Source organism: Sander lucioperca, chromosome 17 (assembly GCF_008315115.2).
Source record: "Sander lucioperca isolate FBNREF2018 chromosome 17, SLUC_FBN_1.2, whole genome shotgun sequence".
Taxonomy (NCBI): Eukaryota; Metazoa; Chordata; class Actinopteri; order Perciformes; family Percidae; genus Sander; species Sander lucioperca.
Window position 1 is genome coordinate 5,992,484 of NC_050189.1, and position 23,192 is coordinate 6,015,675.

Sequence of the window (23,192 nt, forward strand, 5' to 3'; positions counted from 1 at the left end):
TAATGAAAATTGTGTTGTGTAATTGAAAGCTTCAGAACAGCAATAAATGGACCTAGTCAGGAGATTGTTATCTCAACTGCTGTTTCCAAGGTCAAAAATGAACATTTAAACCTCACTTATCACTTAACATCTTAACCCTTTTTAAAAAAAAAAATCAGGGTCAAGCTTTGGATTTTGTCTGAGTGGTGAACCAGAGAGGACTCTGCCACAGAGAAGTTTGTCCAACCCTAACAACAACAACAACCAAACTGAGATGCTCTCAGTATTACTAATAAATAATGCATTTCATGTTGTGTGGAACAGCAGGGCCATCTAGATACAGGACTTTGCTCCCATAATCTTCCTGCCTGTCCATTTTAATCCAGGGTCTGCTGGAATCTGGCTGTCCGACATCTACACGTAGATGGAAACCTTCCCACCAAGGGCAGCTCCCTGGAGCTGGGCCCAGACCCTTACAAAAGCCTCGTCCATCTGTCTTCATCTGGCACAAGCAGCCACAGTCAGATCCACGGCTAACAAGTGCCATCACAATAAAAGCCTTTTTAATTTTTGACCAGGGATAAAGACCCCTTTAGAATAAATGGTCATCGTTTGAAAACATTTGTGAAGCCTGTGCCTCCTCGTTAACATTTGAGAACAAGTCTGGCTGATGTCTCTTATTCAGCTGGAGGCTGATGGGCTCTACGGGGGATCGATTGGCGACAGCAAGAGGGGATGAGAGAGAATTTACAACCTCACACACTCCCTCTATATATGCATTACCCCTAATCTCACCTCTAATCTGAAATACAGTAGCATCTTTGTATGTGCATGCACGAGCACACCTGCAAAATCAATTTGGCCCCAAGCCACAATGAGACAAAATGTACCTTTGCACTAATGCATCCAAGTGGTTGAAAGTTGGCCAGAGTTTAATGTTTGTTTGTGTGTGTGCTTTTATGCTTCTGCAAGGAGCAGGAGCCAGCATAAACCCAACAGGGGATCAAGTGGATGGCGTGTGTGCATGCATTTGTGTGTGTGTGTGTGTGTGTGTGTGTGTGTGTGTGTGTGTGTGTGTGTGTGTGTGTGTGTGTGTGTGTGTGTGTGTGTGCAGGATAGCCAGGGTCAAACCAAGAGGTTTGTTAACATGGAGCATTCATCTAGCTTGGGCTCGCATCCACATGTTGCAAAATAAATGCAAACACACACACACACACACACACACACACACACACACACACACTCAAATCTCTGAGACGAGCTGAGATGCCCGCAAGTACATTTTTAATCACAAGCGCTCTAATCACTCAGGTCCATCTTAAACACCAGTCACAACCTCCAGTAATACACATCAAGAAGACCTGCTGATCCTGGCCGCCTCAGTCACAAACATGACATCCTCCTGCACCCCCAAATGTGTGCACCTTTACAGCACTATACAGAGAAGAAGAAAGACACTATTCTTTATCTGAGCTCTTTTATGACTTTCTACTTGCTGGTGTTCGTTGTTTTTTTCTGAGAGCAAGTTCTCATGAGAGTCTGAGCTCTGCAGTACTTGACTGTTCCTTTCATTTAAAGCTTTTCTGCTACTGTTGTGTTTTCTGTTGTTGTTCTTCTCCCAAAATCACCATCAGGTGGGGTTTTGCCTATTGTCATTTCTCGTCATCACAGTAAGAATGTCATCTTAGTTAGAAAGATTAAATAACGTGTCATGGTGAATTACCAGACTCTAATACTTAAAAGAAGACATTTCGGAAAAGTGATTGGAAGAAGACCTGTGACGCATCCCAGAAACAAACAGCAAACATTAATTTAAAACTACTCCAATATAATTGACAGATGCAAACAGACACAACTCATGTCAAATTAAATAAATACAACAGTAATATACCTGACCTTTGTTTTAAATGCAATGAGGCTAAAAGCAACATTTATGTACTGTGTCTGGGAGTGTGACCAAATTAAAACATTCTGGAGGGAGGTGATCAATAAAACCATGTCCATCTTGTCTGTGAACATTCCACTTGACCTTAAGATGATATTGCTGCACCTGTAGCCAACATATCTAAATCTGCAAATGTATTGATTTTGCTATACTACAAGTAAAAGGACTATAGCTCTCACCTACAATCAGTGCTTGGATCAAGAATATGGCGCCATGTATGTCCATGGAGAGATTAACATGTATATAAAAAAAACAAATTGGGGGTGTATGACAAAATCTGTAAACCATTTGACCAGTAAAAAAAAAAAAAGGAGACATAGGGGAGCTTCTACAGAGGGTAAATGCGGGACAGGATACATCAAATTCAATAAGTGGTGAACCCCAGAAGGGGTGGAGGGTGATAGCAGAGGTGCAATTCTTGTTTGTTTTTGTATTTGTGCGTATCATGGCTTTGCTGGAGGTGCCATTGTTTTCTATTTTCTGTTTCGTTCTGTACATGTGATACTGTCATATCATTTGCTTTTTGTTTTTTAGCTGTTATAGTACAACAGAGGTTATGAAAGAATTTTTTTTTTTTAAAGCTGTAATTGTAATTGCAACCAAAATACTGTTAAAAAAAAGAATTCTTAATTACTGCCCTACTGGCCTGACTAATAGCCAAAACACAATATTTGATTAAGAATTAGAAATTTTACTTGATGAAAAATGATCTATTGATCTTAGAAGTTTAGTAACTTGTATTGTTTTATTAAGTGTGCTGATTTTACTGCTTTATCGACATAGGGTTCAGATTCTGTTGCTCAAAGGTACTTAGGCATTATCCGTACTGGCTTCTGAAGCATCAAACATTCAACTCCAATGCAACATCAGCAAACAGCCTGAGTGACTTAGGACAATTGGAGGAATTTATGTAACATAGCAACATTTCTGAGTCTTTCTGCTTCCGGGGAAGCTGTAAACAGTGCTTCTGTTTTGGCTCGGGGCCTGACCATTTTCAGGGACATTGTACTGTGCAGTAAGTGGCCACAGAGCTGTATATCATAGTCTGATAATGTATAAACTCCTTTCCCAGAGCGTCTGCCTTTAAAGAGCGCCCTCAGTCTGAAAAGACTCTTCTGATGAGGTTTAACACAACGATGCAGTATATCTTAGCACAACACACTTTATCATATTGACTTTTTTCAAGACACTTTGTGTATGTGTGTGTATGCCCCCCACCCCCCGCCTCCATTGTTATTCCCTGCATTGCTATTCTCCAAACAGAGCACACATTCATCATTCGGTCTTGTGCCTTTCTTGCGGACATGGCCAGGAAAAAAAAGGAACCTTTTCAGGTCTGTACTTGTAAATGACCTGCCGCAAAAGGGTTTATTAAGTCACCTCCCCTCCCTTCTCCTAACCTACTTCCTGAAGACACAGAGGAGGAGAGGGACAGACACAAAGAAAGGAGACAGATAGACAGACAGAAAGACAGGACAGGAGCAGGAATAGAGTACATTTGTCCTTCGTCCAGATTATGCTCAAATAGAGCTACATCTAATGATTATTTTCGAAAAGTAGTCAGGTCCACCCATCTGTGGTCAAAACATCGTCATGACCACAAAATAATAACTTGGAACGAGATATGTCAGTGTATCCAGCACCTGCAAAGAATTTATGAATGGATGTGTGTGCCTTCTGATGGTTTGTTTAATAATAAAAAGAGCCATCATGGGTTCCCGATGTCTTCAAATTGCTTTTTTTGTCCAACTAACAGTCAAAAAACAGATGATGCTCAATCACACAGAGAAAAGGAGCACATTCTCTCACATTTGAGAAGCTGGAAGCTTGATAAATGACTTATGACAAATGTTGTGTTGTCTGTCTGTGCTGGAAGCAGGACCCTTCCTCTGCTTAAGGGATGTTTTTAGTTGACTTACTCTTTATTCAAACTGCAAAATGCAGATGCAGATTTTGTGCTATAAGACTGACTCGACTTGACTGCTGTCCATAATTTTCTGACGTTTGTCAAATCTATTCATTTGCCTTATTTTGTCAGCATTATGCTCAATCCAGAGTTGATCAAATTCTGTTGAATCCTGTCAAACCATTTTTCTATGTACTGTATCTCCCTGCACTGGTTTTGTAGCTCTTTATTATCAATAACTAAAATGTTGCCAGATTCATCCTGTCATCTGCTGCAAATACAAGCCTGGGTGACATATTGACAAAATAGCAGATTGCTGGTGACACCAAACAGGGCAGATGGAGAAAAAAAAAACTTCATCCAACTTGCACCCAACAGCAAACCAATCAACTAATGGAGAGGAATCAAATCTGCGTTATGGAAAATATTGAACACACAGCATGCAACAATTGGGACCACTACATCCAATAAAGCATTAATTGTTGACCCCCCCCCCTCTCTCCTCCGGGTGCACAAAAAAGGGTTGACGCTGATAATCTTGTGCGGTTAATCTTTGCGTGCAGTTTAATTAATTTGCCGGTATAGGTGTTCACACACATAATCTGACTGAACAGGCGAAATCAATTATTCAGACAAGCCTCGGGCGCTCAAGGAGACGAGCACGATAAACCTCTTCCCTCATCATCCTCCTCAACACACACGCGACGCTTGCAACGGGACATAAACAACATCAAAATCTCCTCAAGAGGTCTCACACCACTAAATGTGGGCCAGATCAGATTAGATTTTGGGGACGTGCTGAATTAAATCACTCCGCCGCACATCTCCAAATGGCACACATGTCGGGCGGTGAATACATTTTCCTGAAGACAAAGTGTCATCTATTCATTCATAATCCGCTTTTATTGAAACGCGGCTCGTCGGTGCGTATTTGTCTCCACCACGGTGCACGGAGGAAGAAAGCGGAGCACCGGCACAACAGAAACAAACATAAACGCCTCAAAATGTTCCACACCGGCCCCGTTTTTCCACATCAGACATGTCTACTACAACTGTACTGTGGAGATTAGAGGTGCCATGTAGGACAGGGATGCTGATATTACACAATGGGAACACACCGTCACCCACCTTTGTCATCTCGGAGCTGTGATGTGACGGTGATTTCTCCCCCTGCACGGGCTCCGTGTCCCGGCCACCCGGCTGACTGCTGCCTGCCCCCGCTTTCCTGTCCTCCTCTTCTTCTTCTTCCTCTTCTTCTTCTTATTTATTTTCTTTATTTTTTAGGAAAGCCTCTGTTTCTCCTTCTTCTCGCCTACAGTTGGCTCCCCTTCATCTGTTTGGTGATTGTTCAGGTGTCGCAGTCAGGGAGGCAGCAGATCTGCTGTCTGTCTGTCATCAGAGGCTCCTCGCGACTCCTCGTGCAACAAAACGGGAGACTGTCGCCTCTCTCTCTCTCTCTCTCTCTCTCTCTCTCTCTCTCTCTCTCAATCTCTCTCTCTCTCTCTCTCTCTCTCTCTCTCTCTCTCTCAATCTCTATTTCTCTTGTTTTCTCTCCAGCCAATGCGCGCGCGTTTGTGCCTGTGATGCGGGGATGAGTAGCCTACTACTGGGCTTGCGCACGCACACAGCAATATGGTTATCTCTCTCACGCACGCACACACACACACACACACACACACACACACACACACACACACACACGCACCTACTAACGGATAATGATAATATAACTGTGCTCTATTTAATATTTGCCTGATTCAGTGTGCTCCAGGTGATCTCCTTTGGTAAGTTATTCCTATAATGACTCACAGTGAGTGAAGGCTCAATGTGAACGCTTAATGTTACACAGCTCTGTTTACCCTTTATTCTAGTAGAACTTTTTTTGTAGATCTAGATTATTGTGTGTACGTTTTTGTTTTTTATTCCACACTTTCTTTGGCAAAGTAAACGTCTGTTTCCCATGTCAATAAAGCCCTTTGAACTGAATGGAATTGAAGGCTTTAATACTGCTTGTGTCTTTATTATGAGCTACATGTGTCTTGCTACTGTATTGAGCTTCAATATGAAACCATCTGTCATGCAAATAAAGGTCATTTGAATCTGAACTGGAAGTTGATAGGTGACTGATATGTAAATTTACAGCAGGCCAGGGGCTCATTTAGTGATTATTGGCCCGAGGCAAAACCGTGAATGGGGCCCCCCTCATGCATTATTGTAAACCTTTTCCTCACAGAGAATGTTATTGTAATTACTGAGTATACTGATTGTTATAATAGCAAGCTTTTGTCTCTGTTCCTACAAACTGTTTCCTGCTCCAAGTGTTTCTGGATTGTTATCCTCTAAAAGTGATACAAAATTGTGAAGATACGTTTATTTATTTTTGGGAGTAGGCTACTCACAAAAAATACCCACAAGTCCTCCAAATTGGTTTGATACTGCCCTCCAGCATAACACATGCCCCCTATTGTCATGACAACATTCCCTTCAAAAATGCTTAAAAATCACCCGGTAAAAAGGAAATCCATTTTGTGACACTGCAATGGATAAGCTTATTATAGTAAGGCAAAAAACAACAACAAACAACAAACAATACTGTTTTTGATACTGTCATTTTTCCTGGGGAGTTCAGCCTTGTGAAAACAGTTGAATCTTCTGTGTGGTACTGGAAGAGATTTTTAAAGGCTGAGTAAATAACCTTTGATAACCCTTGAAAGATGCATTTAGTTGCATTATGGGAAATGTAGGATATATCTGCTTCTCCTGCTGAGCATTGAGTATTCTTTTTTTTTTAAATGGGTTTCTTGTGAGTCCTCCAACATTATGGAAGTGCAATACTTACTGGCTCGAGCGCCCCTTTAATGGTCTCTTGCAGGGGTATCTTGGGGGTTTAGGGGTTTAAGACACTATCATAACTTCCCTGATCCAAGCCCGCCTGAAGATCTTTGTTGCATATCATTCCGTATCTCTTCCCCTCATTTACAGTCAGCTGTATACTGCACACTATCTAATAAAAGGCAAACAAAATACTTTCAAAAAGGCCCTTTCTGTTGGGCACTTTGGTAATTTCTTGATGCTCACACCCAGTTTTGTGACATTTGGGCCCAAAATGTGTCTGTGCACACTGCAGTCCACCTAAATCCATTGTATTTTTCTCTATATTCTGTAGTATTACTCATCTACATTTATATTGACTATACTGAATAGGTTTATTTGACCCTATTTGTATGCTTTTCTGTATATCATTTCTAAAGTTAGTCATTATAAGTTGCTGCGACTCAATACCAAGTTTTAAAAGACTTGCTTGTTTTATTATCATAGTTTTCTTACACAGTTCCAGTATAGACTTATAATGAGTCTCTGGTAGCCTACTTAAAAGACAATTTATAGCTGGTGACCTTATTGTGCTTTCTGGCTTTTAAATCCCACTACTTTTTGATGTTATCTTTGTGTCGCTCTGTAATAGTTGTTTTTTTTTAGTATAATCTGGGGCGTACTGATTAAATGAGGTATTGTGTTTGGTAGCCACAGTGCAGCATATTGCGTCCTCCATATGGGTACATTTTCCAGGGAGGAACGGGAGACTTTGATTAGACAATGTAGTAGTTCAATCAAACTACTGAATAATAAGAGATAAGATGTGTGTGTGTGTGTGTGTGTGTGTGTGTGTGTGTGTGTGTGTGCGCCTGTGCGTGTGCGTGTGTGTGTGTGTGTGTGTGTGTGTGTGTGTGTGTGTGTGTGTGTGTGTGTTGGATGGGGGGGCTTTAATGTGCTGAGTAATATTTGTGGTATTCACCATTATGGTTGTGGGATGTGCAATATCTAGTAGGGCACTGGTGTAATATTTTTTATTTGTTATGGTATTGTGCAGTTGTGCATTTGGGCATTGTGCAATACATAAGTTATTGATCATAGCATGATTTAACGGGAAATGTGCAATCTGGGTAGAATTAAGTGCAATATGAGGGGGAGGATGTGCTGTGGGTTCTTTCTCTTTCTTCTGTGAGTGTGGGAGAAGGTAGGGGGGTCTTGTGTGAGGTTTATTGGATGTTTATTGAACGCATTTGGATGATATAATGTGTGCTTATGTTTTTAATGTATGTTTACTGTATGTTTATTGTGTTTATGTGCGATGTCCACCATTTCTTGTTCCCCCGACTGCCAAAGACAAATTTATCCTATAGGAGACAATAAAGGCTTATCTTATCTAATCTTATCTTATCTTAATGTTGTCTCTTCTTCCTATTGATCCTCTCTGTGATGAGCTGTAGAGTTTGTCCACAGCTTGTTAAACACCTCAGTGACATTATAATTCATTGTTTTTAGCTGGTTTGTGGGTGAGCAGTAATACATGACACCACTGTGCTGAATGGACTGGATTGGTTGGATGGATGGATGGATGATTTTGTTTCCTCTCCCGCCTTTTTCATGGTCTGCAGTTGATTTAATTGGAAAATGCAAGGAGAGGTGTTTCTAAATTTGATTTTGTTTTCTTAGCAAATGTCATGTGTTCACTGTAGCTATAAAGACAGCTCTTAATAAGTCACCCCCTCTGCTTGGAAACTAGTGTAGTTATATATTAAGATCCACAACCACAACACCCTATAATTACTTTTAGTGACTTCATCCATACAGGAATCAGGCAAAAATGACAAGAGGGAAAATGTACAAGAATTTGTTAAGGCTACTTCTATCCTGAAGTGCATTTACTTCTATGAGCTATCCGCAAGAGGAGTTTCACTCTTTTTTTACATGTATTTTATGATCATTTGGCTTTCACTTGATCATAGCAGATACTCAGGATTTTGATTTGAAAGCGTCTTGCACTCTGTGACTGACAAAATAGCTTATTCAGTTTCTCTACAATATACCAAAAGCGAATGTCCATCATTTTTCCATTGAATGAATGCTACAGACCTGTCTTCTGTGTTTCGTCTATAGTTCGGAAAAAGAAGTGAAACCAGGACAAAGTCACAGACCATGCATTTTTACAAACATGGCCCCTGCTCCCTGTACGCCTGCAGAAGGTGAGGGGCTCCGCTGCTAGATGCCGTCCCCCGGACACGCTTGGCTTCATCTTCCAATTGAGCTGTCAGGGTGCAATCAGCGACATGGAGAGCACTCAGGCTGGGCTGTGACATTACTCTGACCTCTGCAGGGTCTGTCACACCCTAACAGGCCCCACCGCCCCTCCTCTGAGGAGCTGAATAATTCAGCGTCATGAGGTTGTATGCGGTGTGGCTGGTAAAGCAAGGCCAGTGTAAATACAGTAGTTTGATTCCCTTTGGGATCAGCCAAGCTATTAATTTGTTGTGAGGCACACTGGACATCAGTGCACACTATGTAGGCTATTTATAACTATTAACTTTAATAACTTTATCACTGAATTTCATTGCCATCACTGCAATCTGTCAGGCTCCAGCAAAGACATGTTATTAAATTGAATTTTATTTCATATACTACTTGGACTTTTTTGGACATTCTTAAAAAATAAACTTTTGTGTTTTCATGTTTTGACATTCTTTATGGATCTTTTATGGTTCGACCAATTAAAATATAGCAAATTAGGGCTTATGAAACCTCTTCAAAACCTTTTGGATAAACGTTAATAAAAGTTGCACAGCCAAATAAAAACAACAAAAATCAATTTCAAGGTAGAGATATGAAGTTTTAACCTGAAAGCAGTGATACTCTACTCGTTTTGAAAACTGTTGTTGTTGTTGTTTTGACTATGTTTTACTTACCAAATGTATTAACAACACAATTATTGAGCCATATTGATTCACAAAGCTCATCAATTTGCCTGCACAATCTTGATTGTTTTTTACTTGATTCTGTGACTTAGTTCAACATCTGCTTTGGGGAAAAAAAGTCCCCTTGTTGTCGTTCATGAACATATTTTTATGTTTAATAAGTAAGAGGAACCAAGTTGAATTCCTTGTGTGACTGTAATTTATTTGCTGTTGGTTGTCCCTGAAGAAGAACAATGCAAATTTAATTTGTGATGTAAATCTCAGTTGGAGTGCAAAATTCCTGAATGAATTTGACATGCAAATCTCTCAAGGACAACATCAAGTATAGAAATTAGAAACAAATTAAAAACTATAATGAACCATTCTTCGCAATCTGGCACTTTTCATGAAAAAAATGTGAACCTTTAATATGTTAAATACATTAATAAATAAAGGGATGGCCTACAATTTCCTGCCACTTAACGAGTTCATGTTAAAACTCTGTGGCACTGAAATATCTGTTATCTGAGCGTCATTGTCTCTGGAATGAACCAAACAGGTCAGAAATCTGGGTGCAATTGTAACATTTTAGAACTTTATCTAAAATATATATCTAGTGTAAGAGGCTTCCTGTCAATACATTTGTCTCTAGTTAATTTGACAACAGACAACAGTTTATAAAAAAAAAAAACACTCATAGCCAGACTTCTAACAAGAAAGAACACCTTTGTTCTGATACACCTGTTAGATCTCTGCATTGGCTTTAGTAGCTATTCTGGAGCTTTTGGTCATATTACACGATCTTCCTCAGCAGACAGTTTGCCCAGTTGTCATAGATTACATTACATTTCATGTCATTTAGCTGACGCTTTTATCCAAAGCAACTTACAATTGTTATGTCAGAGGTCGCACGCCTCTGGAGCAACTAGGGGTTAAGTGTGTTGCTCAAGGACACATTGGTTGATGTATCGCAGTGGGAATCGAACCTGGGTCTCCCACACCAAAGGTATGTGTCATATCCACTCAACTCGTTCTCATTCCGAACTCGTAAAATAAGGACGTTTGGACAGTGGCTGTCAGCGTCTGATGCGACGAAAAAGGCGTCTTTCAGCGTGTTTGTGTAACGCACCGGGGAGAGCAGCAGTTAAATAGGATTTAGCGAGTACTATGTAAGGGCAAATTCCCGCATAAGGAGATTGGTTGGGATGGTGGATGGGTCAAACACAGGACTTTCACCCAGGAGAGTGGGGTTCACGTCCCGCTTGTCATGCTTGCTATAGTTTTTTTTTTCTTTCCTCCCGCGTGTCACAGAACCGTAAGCCTACCCACGACCTTTTCCTTAACATACCAAGCACGTTCACTTATAGCGCTAAAGGGACAGCAATAGTCCCGACCAAGCACGTTTACTAAGGGCCCTGACACACCAACCAGACGGGCCGACCGTCGGCAGAAAAGCCAGTCGGACTGATCAGTCGGGTCCCGAGGTCCAAAAAATGCCTCAGAATACACTGAGGCGACGCCGACTTGAGCTTACGCTCTGCGTGTGCGCGAAACGTAATACGTCTCCATAGCAGCAGGCGGCGCTGCTCTGTATTGTTTCCATTAACAGTGATTATTTCCCAGAAAATGAAGACTAGCAGCTGATTGGACGAATGCGTCACGTGGTTCTTTTTTCTCCGGAAATTCACAGCCAGACTGTCATGGCGGCTTGTTCAGAATACGATCTCATATTGTACTAAAATAGTTCACCGAAACGTGTTTCTGAAAACATTTTAAGCGAGAAATAGGCCATGCAGTTGCTGAATCTGTCTTAATTTCAGATTGACAAAGGTCAGTTTAAAAGATTTTCGTCAGATTTTGAGAGGCTCATCCGCTCCCCATTTCCGGGCGAGTCCCGACTGCCCTGTCCCCGACTGAACATGTCGGGTCGGCCCAAATGAATGCCGACGGCTCCTTGGACGGCCGACGGCACGGGACACACCGAACAGACTCGAGTCACGGACCAGGCCAGACGGCCTGACGCCCGATTATCGGGCTGGTGTGTCTTCTCTTTTAAAGCGCTAAAGGAGACTTTTAGCGTCAAACGACAAATGCACCTTACCAAGCGTCCATATCTTACGAGATGGGTGTGAGAACGTGTTGATCCACTGCATGTGTCATATCCACTGCGCCACCACCACCCTAGAATTTTATATGTTCAAATTTAAATTTTTCCTGAACACTTTGAGGACCTCTCCCTCTCTCTGTTGGCTGAGGATCAAAGTTCATTCAAGACCTTGGATACAGTGATTCATAAAACAACGACACTACAAGGTCCACTTAGTAGCTGCTATGAAGCTACTGGAATGGTAATAATTTGGGATTTTAAACTACTGTCCTAAATTGATTTTCAATCACAGGTCTTATAATTGATTACAAAGTCCACAAAGCACCATGTGGCCTAATTTTTTGACCTGCTTATCTAATATAATATCATTTAATACAATAGGTCATCTGTTACACCAAGGGTTAAAGCAAAAGTTGGTGAAGCTGTTGAAGACACATTTGTTCATGATACACCTGTTGGGTCTCTGCATTGGCTATAGTATGCGTTTCAGTCCTTTTTGTATCTGTGTATTTCTTCCCCGCTCTAAAAACAAAGTTTTGCTCGCCTTGCTTCCTTGCATTAGTAGCTGAAACAAGAGCTGCTTCACCTTCTTCAAGTTTTAAATAAGAAAAATAAAAGAGTCCAGGTCAGTGCTAATAGTGTGGAGGGGGAGGAGGGCGGGGATAGTGCCTCATTTAGTTCAGATAAAACCTCTACTGTTCCAAACAGAGCTGTCAACACGTCCTGTCAGCGTGGCTGCAGACTGCCCTCTGACACACACACACACACACACACACACACACACACACACACACACACACACACACACACACTTCTCTTTGTCAACTTCTTCCTTTTGCTTCCTCATACCTTTTCTTCCTCTTTCTCTCCCTCCATCCCTACTTTCTTCTCTTTTCCTCCTTTTTTTTCTCTCTGAATCTGTTGTGGACAATGTTCGTGTAGTGATTCAGTTTCACTCTGCTCTGTGGTCTCTTGTGTGTGTGTGTGTGTGTGTGTGTGTGTGTGTGTGTGTGTGTGTGTGTGTGTGTGTGTGTGTGTTTCTGTACATATGTGTGTGTGTGTGTGTGTGTGTGTGTGTGTGTGTGTGTGTGTGTGTGTGTGTGTGTGTGTTAGTGAAATCCCCCTCCCCTGGGCTCAGGTGTCACCACAGTTCTCCCTCCACTCCTTTGAACGGAGAGCTCAGCGCCGAGGATCAACATAAGGGCAAAGGTTTTAGACAGTTTACCATGTGCAGAATAAATTTGCTGCTGCTGTGTGGACGATGTGTGTCAGATGGAGAGCAAAACGCACACACAAGGCAGTGTTTTGAGCCTGGTGCACACTGTCTCAGCCCTCTCAAAGCCTGTGGTCATATTACTGAGCATGGGTCAAAGGTCAAAGCCAATGAGCCACCACAAACAGAAGAAGCTGTGTTCTAACTGAGCTGCCACTCTGCTTTCTTCTGTGTAAAACAGTGGCCTCTTGGTGTTGTTTTGACGCAACAACGGACACATCTGTGAAGGTTCTCAGTCATCCAGGTCATAGTTATCCAACGAAGGGTTCAAATCAAGGGCAACTGGAGTTGGTGAAACGTGCTTTCGAAGACATTTTGTCTCTTATCCGAGCGACGACTTCAGTTCTGAATGAACGGTAGGGAAACTCAGCTATTTAACCTCTGCGGGGTCGTTGTCAAGATGATCGATGCGGCTTTGTTCGTTAGTGCTCCTGGCTGTTGTAACAACAGTTGTTATGGTCACTGGAGAAAGTCAAGGCCAAGTCTGAACGACCACGTTTCAGATAAGGCCAAATGTGAACGTTTGTTTAGTTTCCTGGAAAGAGAAGAAAGGACAGCATTGTAATTGGGAATAAGTAGTGTTGCAGACCTCCTCCCTTGTTAAGAGGCGGTCTCTCAATCCGGTTGTGGCACACTCGGATACAGGTTTCTCTATCCTGGTGTGACACATGAGGCCTTTATCCTGACCTTTACATAAGACCAAATTATAAGACCTCCTCCCCTGTTAAAGCGTAACTCTTGCCAAAATGCAACCTAGGGTCTTTTTGTGAATGTACCCGAGTCAAACTTTTGTTTAAAAGCATATTTAGGACGGAATCGCCACTTTTAAGATTTACCGTATTTTCGTTTTACGGTCAAATGGCCTTTTGAATGGGAGTGCTAGGGGCACTTTTATGCTAGCCTCAAAATAGCTATTTTTAAAACACTAAGAAGGCTCGACACAACATAAAACTTTGCTGGAAGTATTACCAGGGTCTCTACACCTTAACAAAAGCATTGAGAACATTGTTTGTGTACACATAGTTTACTAAAAAGAAAGGTTTTGAGCAACTCACCGTAGCTGTTGTTTTTCCACTGGCTGTTTTTCTCAGCCAGTCAAAAATAGTCGAGGGAGGAGAGTAAAGATGGAAAGCTCCAAAAGCTTAGTTCCATATAAATGCACGGATAATTCGTTGTTTTGTCGTTAGTGAAACACAATATTGACCTTGTAGTTGAAAAAGGAGCCTCATATAGGAATGACATTTTCTCCTATGGAGTCTGTTCATTCACATTCGGAGATCGCCTATTTTTGACTGGGAAAATGGCAGATAGTGTAAACAACAACTGCTAACGCGAGTTGCTCAAAACCTTTCTTTTTAGTAAACTATGTGTACACAAACAATGTTGTCAATGCTTTCGTTAATGTGTAGAGCCCCTGGTGATACTTTGAGCAAAGTTTCATGTTGTGTCAAGCCTTCTTAGTGTTTTAAAAATAGCTATTTTGAGGCTAGCATAAAAGTGTCCCTAGGACTCCCATTCAAAAGGCCATTTGACCGAAAAACAAAAATACGGTAAATCTTAAAAGTGGCGATTCCGTCCTAAATATGCTTTTAAACGAAAGTTTGACTCGGGTACATTCACAAAAAGACCCTAGGTTGCATTTTGGCGAGAGTTACACTTTGAGCAGTTCATCCATCTGGGTGTGACAAACCCGGATGTGACATGTGTGTCACATACATGTGACGTGTCCCTCCCGGATGTCACATCATGTGAGAATGCCAATGATGGTCTTTCAGACTTGGGCTCGGGTGTCTCTAACGACCATAATGACTGTCTTAACAACAGCCAGGAGTACTAACGAACGAAGCGGTATCTATTATCTTAACAATGACCCCACAGAGGTTAAATATGTGTTTCCCTATTGTTCAGTCAGAACTGAAGAAGTCTCTTGGATGACAGACAAAACATCTTTAAAGCACCTTTAACCGAGTCCAGTTGCCCTTGATTTGAAACCATTCTTCTGATAGCAACGGACACATTTCTGGATCAACAGCCTCTGTAGAGGAACACACATGCAGAGCAGCGAAATGTGTGTCACTCTCTGAACTCATCATTCCAAATTTAGTTTGAGGGGGTTCGATTTTAGAAGCTTTTATTTTGGACTTGCAACCCAGATTGTTAGGCCACATCACGGTCATCTGCTACCTCCTGTGGCTTATCTCTGCTATCAAGGAAGATGAAAAAGAGATATGGTAGGGATGTATAGATAACACACACACACACACACACAAGCACAAACACACACTGGTCTCCTCTGTAAAGCAGTCATCAGCTTAGTTGTGATCTCTCCCATACGGAACGCAGAGCTTAATCTGCAGATCGACTTAATAACAATAATCTATACACATTATAAAATTGAATTGGAGGCCACCACATCACTATTACTGCTTAGAATCTTCAGGGTGGTTTATCTGTACGCTACAATCTTCTGGTCCAGATAATCCCCTCCTCCTCCTCTGACCCTGATAAAAAAAAAACATAGCTGTTTCTGCACAGTTCCTATGTGCACATACACTTGCAGAATCCCTCATCATTCATTATATTAGTACTTTTAATGATTTGGCCCATTTCTAAGCCTACTTTACCTTACTGAATGTGTCTCCCTCAACCTGAAGGCATCATTGGTTTCTATTCACTTCACTATGCTATGAAAACCAACATTGATCAGATCAGTGCAGTTGCAGGTAGTCGGCACCTGGTGGCGGTAACGTGCGGCAACGTGCGGCAACGTCACTGTGACCTCATAAACATGGCGGCGGCCGTTAGCAGCAGGTACAGCTGGTTCGTTTCCGTTTCTAGAAAAGTGGGAAGTTATCTATTCAGTTCATCACTTTTCATCGCCCAGGCGGCGACGTGCACTAACAAGATGGACTCTGTGAAACCAACCAAGGTTTGACAGTAATTCCTGTCATCTTTTAGCCTCGTGTTTTGCTGTGTCGCGACATCATTTTACCCGTAATAAAAATAATGTCAAAACAAAAGCATGCCTTATTCAGCTGCTGTTGCGTGGTCTGACAGTCAACATGATTAAGTCCAGTGTTGCTGCGCAGTTAGATAACGGTCTAAGTGTACACGCTCCAGTTACATTATATTATCCATAAATATTATTAACTACAGGTGTTTCATGTTTGTGTTTTCCTCCACAGCTGGAGTTTGCAGTGCAGATGACATGTGAGAGCTGCGCAGTTAAAGTCAGAGCTGCTCTGGAGGGTAAACCAGGTAATACAGCATTTAAAGGTTTCCTAGTGCTGTAAAAGGAGCTCTTGATGCATGTTAACGTCATCTGAAACACTGATGTTTGTCATCTGGAACTGACAGCTCTTTTTAACGGTGTACAAGCAACAGTGCAACAGTGCAACTGCTGTAGTTTCTAGTAGTTGACAAAGCGGAGGACCATGACACAGCAGATCATGTCAGCCAGCTTGTTTGTGGCTGGCCTTCATGCATTTCAGTGCACAGTGTATCATGTCATATTACTCAGTAAGACAAGTTACTTTATGTAGCACACTTTATTACAAGTAACTCAAAGTGCTTTACATTAAAATCCATTAGCCTACACGTACAGGCTTTTACAGGATAAATTCCTAATACTCCACTGTGAAGTTTCTCAAAAGAACTATATATGTAATTTGGCACGAATTACTGGCCAAAATATCAGAACTTTCAATTGGTACACTTTCAATTTATTAATCCAAATTGAATGTTAAGCTGGTGTAGCCTACATAATATGTCAGTGCACAGCAGATCAGCTAAATGTGCAATATGTCTACATGCAATGTAACATAGCAATATGAAGAGGAGTGTTTCTAATATTTAAGAAATGATGAATTAACATTTACTTGGGTTTAAAGCCACTTGAGCAGCTTTTTTAAGAAATTTCCTCTAGAAATCAGCAACTGCTTTTCAATTTAACACAACTAACTAATATCACAGTCTCTGAACGCTGTCTCTCCTTTCTCCTGTAGTACCAAATATCATCATTCTTTCCAGAATGTATGAAATCATTGAAACAAAATACTCAAATGTCAAAACACCCATCCCCTAAAGAATCCCATATCCATTTCACAGACAGGCACAGAAACTACTCATAAGCGTGGGATTATTGATTATTGCGAAGGGTATTCCATTTAGAGTGTTGCAGTATAAAACAAAAAAAGCAGCCTCACATTTGAGAAGATGGAAGCAGATGTTTGTCATTTGGCTTAGACCATTCATTTGTATTTTATTTTTGCCTGCATTTGTGTAACTTCTCTCTGTTTGTGTATCTATCAGATGATAATTTTGCTGTCAATGTGTTTGCAGGAGTGACGTCTGTCAGTATTGATGTCGGTAAGGAGGAGGTGTTGGTAGAATCGGCTCTGACCAGTGCAGAAGTGCAGGCTCTGATAGAGAGCACTGGACGCAGGGCCGTGCTGAAAGGCATCGGAGGATTAGAGCAAGGTGAGAAATCACATGACAGGTGTGGGGCTGGGTGTCAAACATCAATACTTTCTGGTACTGACCAAAATGCGTCTGTAACATCAAGTATTGGAAATGTCCAAGTACCAAAAGTCTGGTCAAATTTGTAGTCGTGTTTACCTTTTCTTGAATAAGATATTTTCTCACTTAAATCAACTGTAGACCATTCATTCTTCTTTACTAAATAAAAAAACAAAGAAGAAAAATCCAATCTATACCTAGCCCTAAACGGTGTGTGTGTGTGTGTGTCAGGATGAATTAAAAAATTTTTTGAAATTTTTGACTGCCTTGAAGGTACCATGTGAAGTTTTCTTGTAAACAAACAAAAGTTACCAAAGCTTATTGTGTGCCTCCTTGAGGTCTAACAGACGTGTTAAATGCATTTCCTTCCTCCATAAAACATTTGCAAAGCCGATGTATTTTTACATCCAGCATTGTTTACTTGCCAGCAGTCTTTTTCTTCCTGACCTTTGTTGGCACCTGTTGCAGCATATCTAGGTGTTTTACCGCCACCTGTGAATCAGTTGAATTGTGTAAATTGTGGGCAGGACCCATCCAGGTGTATCGCGTCACCTGCATGTGCCCAAAATAAACAAAACGGGGATCCACAAATAGAAAAGCAGCTCTATAGCGCTACAAGAGGTCAAAAGCTGCTTTTATGCACAATATAGGATGGGAATTTAGCTTTTAAAGGATGGATAAATTGGCAGACAAAAGTCAGTTACTTAAACTGTTAAAGCTATAGTGCGTAGTTTTCTGACGCTACGAGCTAATGGTTGCGGTTAGCCTGCTCGTTTCGGCTTGTGACGTCACAAGTGCCGATTTTGAACAGCTCACCCAGAGACTGAAGGCAGGACACATTCAGAAACCGTATCTCACTCCAAACAGCATGGATGGATTTTTTTCAAAGTTTGTATGTGTGTGGAAGCACCAGAGACACAACATAACACCCCAAATCCCAGAAAAAGTGATTTTTTTTCATAATATGGGCACTTTAAGAAGAGGTCATTATCTTCACTTGAGTTTCTGCGCACAAAAGTCGCCGGATGACACCAGTTTCTAAACACAGCCATGCTGAGAAATACAGAGAGAGTTTTGTGGAGCTGATAGTCTTAATTAGCTTTGTATCAACTTAGTGCTGGGTGATATGGAGAAAATCAAATATCACGATATTTTTTGACTAAATACCTCGATATCAATACCGCAACGATATTGTAGTGTTGACTATTGGTGCTTTCACAAAATATTTACACAATGAGATTTTTGATAAATAATCATCAGTAATGTGAATATAATGACTAAGTGGGCAAATAATAGAACAGTTACAACAGTCTGGTAAGTTCAGAAAATGACATCACTTGTACTGTAATGCAGCCTTTAAAACCAGGAAAAGGCAAAACTTATGCCATATTACGATATCCAAAATCTAAGACGATATCTAGTCTCATATCATGATATTGATATAATATCGATATATTGCCCAGCTCTAGATCAACTCATTTGGCAAGGGCTTGAATGTAACGGACGTTCATTATTATAAAAAAAGTTAGGCACTAAAGCTTTAATTGTGCTGTCATTGATCTCCCTGCAGTGCAGAGATGCTTGAAAATTTAGACTTAAATGCAGCTTCAATTGTTGAGATACTGGGGCTGTTCTCACATCACTGGGTGTATCACAAGTAGAAAGCTCTAAATAGAAGTGTGATTGCACATATTTAGTGTGCACTGGGATGTGATTACTCTGAGGAGGTCATGTTTACATATGTGACCGAATGCCAATGCATCCCTGACATCAATTGGGAAAGTTCCAAGTCAACAAGTACATATTTAGCACGGCTTACCTCTCAAACACAGCTGGTCATGGTTGACAGCATATCAGACAAGGAGTCACAGTTTCCCTCCGACAAAATCGAATGTGAGCTGAGAAACATAATCTGATCAGAGGCAGTTACTCGAGACATATTTGTATTGCATTCTTTGCATTCTCATTATTTAGGATGTACTGTGTTTTTATGACAGACCTGGGTTCAGCAGTGGCCATGCTGGCTGGTGTGGGAAAGATCCAGGGGGTGGTGCGTTTTCTGCAGCTGTCTGAGGAGCGTTGCTTGATTGATGGGACCATCGATGGGTTGGAGCCTGGACCCCACGGCCTCCATGTCCACACCCTGGGGGACCTCACACTTGGCTGTCTCAGGTAGGACCACTGTATTATAAGAGCTGCGTGAAGGGAGTGGACAGGCTGGTCTGGTTTAAACGAGAATGATAACACTGATCCATTTTACAGTGGGCAGCAAAGGATACATTGACAGCAACAGCACCCACAGTTAAACTTACAGTAGTAGTATGAAATTGCACTACAATTTAACTTCCCTTATAGATCCAATTTCTTTTTACAGTTGTGGAGAGCACTATAACCCCTTTGGAAGACAACACGGTGGTCCAGGGGACTCTGAAAGGGTATAGTCATGTCTGTTCCTAAGAACTCTTACTTTTCACTCCATGCTGTAGATCATTCGTGCCAGAACATTTAGATGTAAAAGGAGTAACTAAATAATTGATCATCTTCTCCATAAATTCTGACAAAATCAATCCTGAGATTTAATAAATTTTCAACACCAAGCCAAATGTAAGATGTGATACCCCCTCCCAGATTGCTAAATATGTCCCACAGGAGCCATTTTGCGCAGTTCTGCTTCAGGTGCTAAATGTTCAATGAAGTGCATGACAGAGAGCTTCAAGTCTAAAGGCAGTGTTCCCTGGCTTTCATACTGTATGCTCCTCGTGTATTTATGTCTATGGCTCAGTGTTGTTTATTCTCTGTGTGTCATTGTCATTGTCGTACAGCACGTAGGCGATCTGGGAAATATTGTTGCTGGACCAGATGGCAGAGCCTCGTTTAGACAAGAGGACCGTCAGCTAAAGGTAACACAAAAACAAAGTTTTAGAAAGCAAAGATGTCGCATATCAACATCTAGTTTTCCAAAACAACACCAGATGACAGCTTTTAATTTTTTCTTCATCGATACCTTGGTGCACACGCTACAGGTATGGGATGTGATTGGCCGATCGTTGGTGGTGGATGCAGCGGAGGACGACCTGGGTCGAGGCAATCACCCTCTCTCCAAACAGACTGGGAACTCTGGGGAAAGGTGGGTCAACAACAGGGGTTTAATATATAGGGGGGGGGGGGCGTACAAAATAAGATGTGAGGTAAGATAAGCATTCTGATCCGGGCATTCAGTATTCATAGATGCATTCAGGAACCATTTGGAATCAGGTCTCTGAACCTCTCAGGGGATCCAACTCTTAAGCCGCCTAAACATGATCCACGCTAAAACCGCTCTGCACTGGCTGTGCCATTGTTTTCCTATGGGGAGAGTGGTGGAGATAACTAGGAAGAAGCGCTTCCCTTGGCGTGGCACACCGCTCGAAATTGCCACCAAGTGTTGCCACTCAAAGTTCAAATTATTTCAACTTTGATTTCTTTGCCGCTGACCTTTCAAAGAGCAACCAATGAGATAAGGAGGTAGCCAGAAGCAATGATGACGTATACCTGCGCTTCGCCTCTGAAGTGACTGCACTATGCTCTGCGCCCTACTTTGCGGTTTTTCTGCTGATCACGTGTAGGCGGCTTTATGTTAATTTGTGAGTCTGTAGTATGTGGTGATGTTATTTTAGATTGCATTATATATGTAAGGTGTTCCTATTCATTTGTCTGTTTATTGCTGGTTTATACAGAGGGTGTATATGTTATACAGTATGTATGTATTTATAATGCCGTATTGTAATATTGTGATATACCTTTCTGTTGTCTAGTCAAAATGAGGAATGACATGTTTTAAGGAAACACGACAAACAAGTCTCATGTAAATCTGTATTTAAAATCTGTATTTTAAATGTATTTTAAAAAAAACAGTATTAAATTGTGATAGATTTTGATCTCATACACAGCCCTTTTCTGTGTCAGTAATGCATTAGTTCCCATTTAAAGATTTTGTTACTGCAGCTTGATTGAGTGAGTAAATAATTTCTTTATAAAACACCTAGTAAAAATGTGCATTTAATCGTAAATCTACAACATTTTTTTCAAAACAATCTGTAAATGGACTTTTGAGTTGGGATTGTTTTGTCAAACTTAATATGATTAATTATTATATGAGCACTCTAATAAGCAGTTGTCAAGGGTTGGGGTTATCGAGACTTGGTTTTTAAAGCAGATTTTCTTCATTGTTCCCTCCTCGACAGACTGGCCTGTGGAATCATCGCCCGATCAGCAGGTCTTTTCCAAAACCCCAAACAGATTTGTGCCTGTGACGGGGTCACGCTGTGGGAGGAGAGAGACAGGCCGATTGCTGGGAAAGGTCGAAGCAAGGCCAACACAGAGACACCGGCAGCACACCTCTGAGCCTCGTACACAAACAAATGCCGTATCTGTGACCTGTGTCAGGGAGTTGCAACAGAAGGGGCACCTCTGAGAGAAATGCAGAGGACATTTGTCGACAGAGGGTCAGAGCTGACGCAAGACAAAGCACTGAGGGATATGTTTCCACACAGCTGGACAGACGACCAAAGAAAAATGGCCTTACTTTCATGATTTTCTTTTCTCTGTCATAAAATCGAATCCTCTTGTAGTCACAGTTACTGTCCTCTGAGGATTTTAAAATCACTAAAGCAGATTAAAACGCCCAGGACTTTGTGAAAGTCAACTTTGATTAGCTAGATGTCCGTTAATACTGTTATGTTTGTATAACCAGTCGCCTCTGACACAACTGTTTCATAACTGTCTAAATTGATGTACTGGCTGCCTGGCAGAAATGCACTTCAGTTTGGCCTCCTAAAAAAAAGTAGTAATGATTTGGTTAAAAAAAAAAAAAGATTTGGGAGGAAAATCAACACACAAATAGGATAACAAAGTGCTGTCATGCTAATGTTTAGGATATTTATGGTCGCAAAGCCCTCTAGCTGCAATAGGCTGAATGCACAGGATGCATCTCAACCTAAGGCTGCGTTCACATACACTAAGGCGGTCCGTCTGAAACGCAAGTCTTCTTATTAAGTTGAGATGGATTCAACTTTTGGAGAAATGCAACCCGGCGTTACCCTGCATTGGCCAATTATATAACAGGCAATGAGACTTGTCGTCAGTCCGTTTTGAGGCGGTGTGAGAGTCCCGTACAGTAGGCGGTAAACCTCACTGCCTCTGTCGCTGCCACAGGAAAGTTTTAAAAAAAACCATGAGGGTGAAAAACAAAACGCAAGCACTTAATTGCCCAGGACTTCCTGTAACAGCTGACAGCTTTTCTGCAACAAGCTCCAGCACAAAGCACAGTCGCTCCATCTCTTTTCAATCTCTTTTTCTTCGTGAAATGAAGCTGCCTTCAAGTGTGGTCGGAAATGTCAAGATCTGACGAAAAACAACAATTGTGAAATATAAAGTCCGGTACTACATTGGGGGATTAAAGATCACAATAGGACGTCACACAAATGGGCCATTTGTTGACACTCCCACCGCCGCGTAACCCTGTGGCGAATCACTGGACCGCCTGAGTGTATGTGAACGCAGCCTTACCAGTTGTGTTGTGATTGGGATGGAATTTGAAGAAAAAAAAAACTAGCCAAAAAGACACTAGTAATGTCCAAATAGATAGTTAAAAGTAAGGGATAAATGGCTGAAACGTTTAGCCTTGGCCACTCTAGGTGGTAGTAGTAGTAGCCATAACGTGATTCCAGGATCAGGGATTCACATGTGCAGCCATG

At 41.4% G+C, this 23,192-nt stretch overlaps 2 protein-coding genes across 3 annotated transcripts in view; one reads left to right on the forward strand and one right to left on the reverse strand.

The window, feature by feature from the left end:
* gal3st3 (galactose-3-O-sulfotransferase 3) overlaps positions 1 to 5,332 on the reverse strand; it is a 29,261-nt gene extending 23,929 nt beyond the window's left edge. The window contains exon 1 of one of the 2 annotated variants that reach the window (XM_035993541.1): positions 4,959 to 5,332. The gene's annotated coding sequence lies outside the window, so the exon portion shown is untranslated. The remainder of the gene's footprint in view (positions 1 to 4,958) is intronic. The other variant, XM_031304475.2, reaches the window with a different exon arrangement.
* Positions 5,333 to 15,673: 10,341 nt separating this feature from the next.
* On the forward strand, positions 15,674 to 22,658 carry LOC116053383 (copper chaperone for superoxide dismutase). The gene is made up of 8 exons (XM_031304488.2): positions 15,674 to 15,868; positions 16,125 to 16,197; positions 17,281 to 17,418; positions 19,455 to 19,629; positions 19,832 to 19,892; positions 20,280 to 20,357; positions 20,481 to 20,584; positions 21,681 to 22,658. Exons 1-8 carry the CDS (start codon positions 15,728 to 15,730, stop codon positions 21,838 to 21,840), a joined length of 930 nt encoding a protein of 309 aa, XP_031160348.1. The 5' UTR covers positions 15,674 to 15,727; the 3' UTR covers positions 21,841 to 22,658.
* Positions 22,659 to 23,192: the final 534 nt, after the last annotated feature.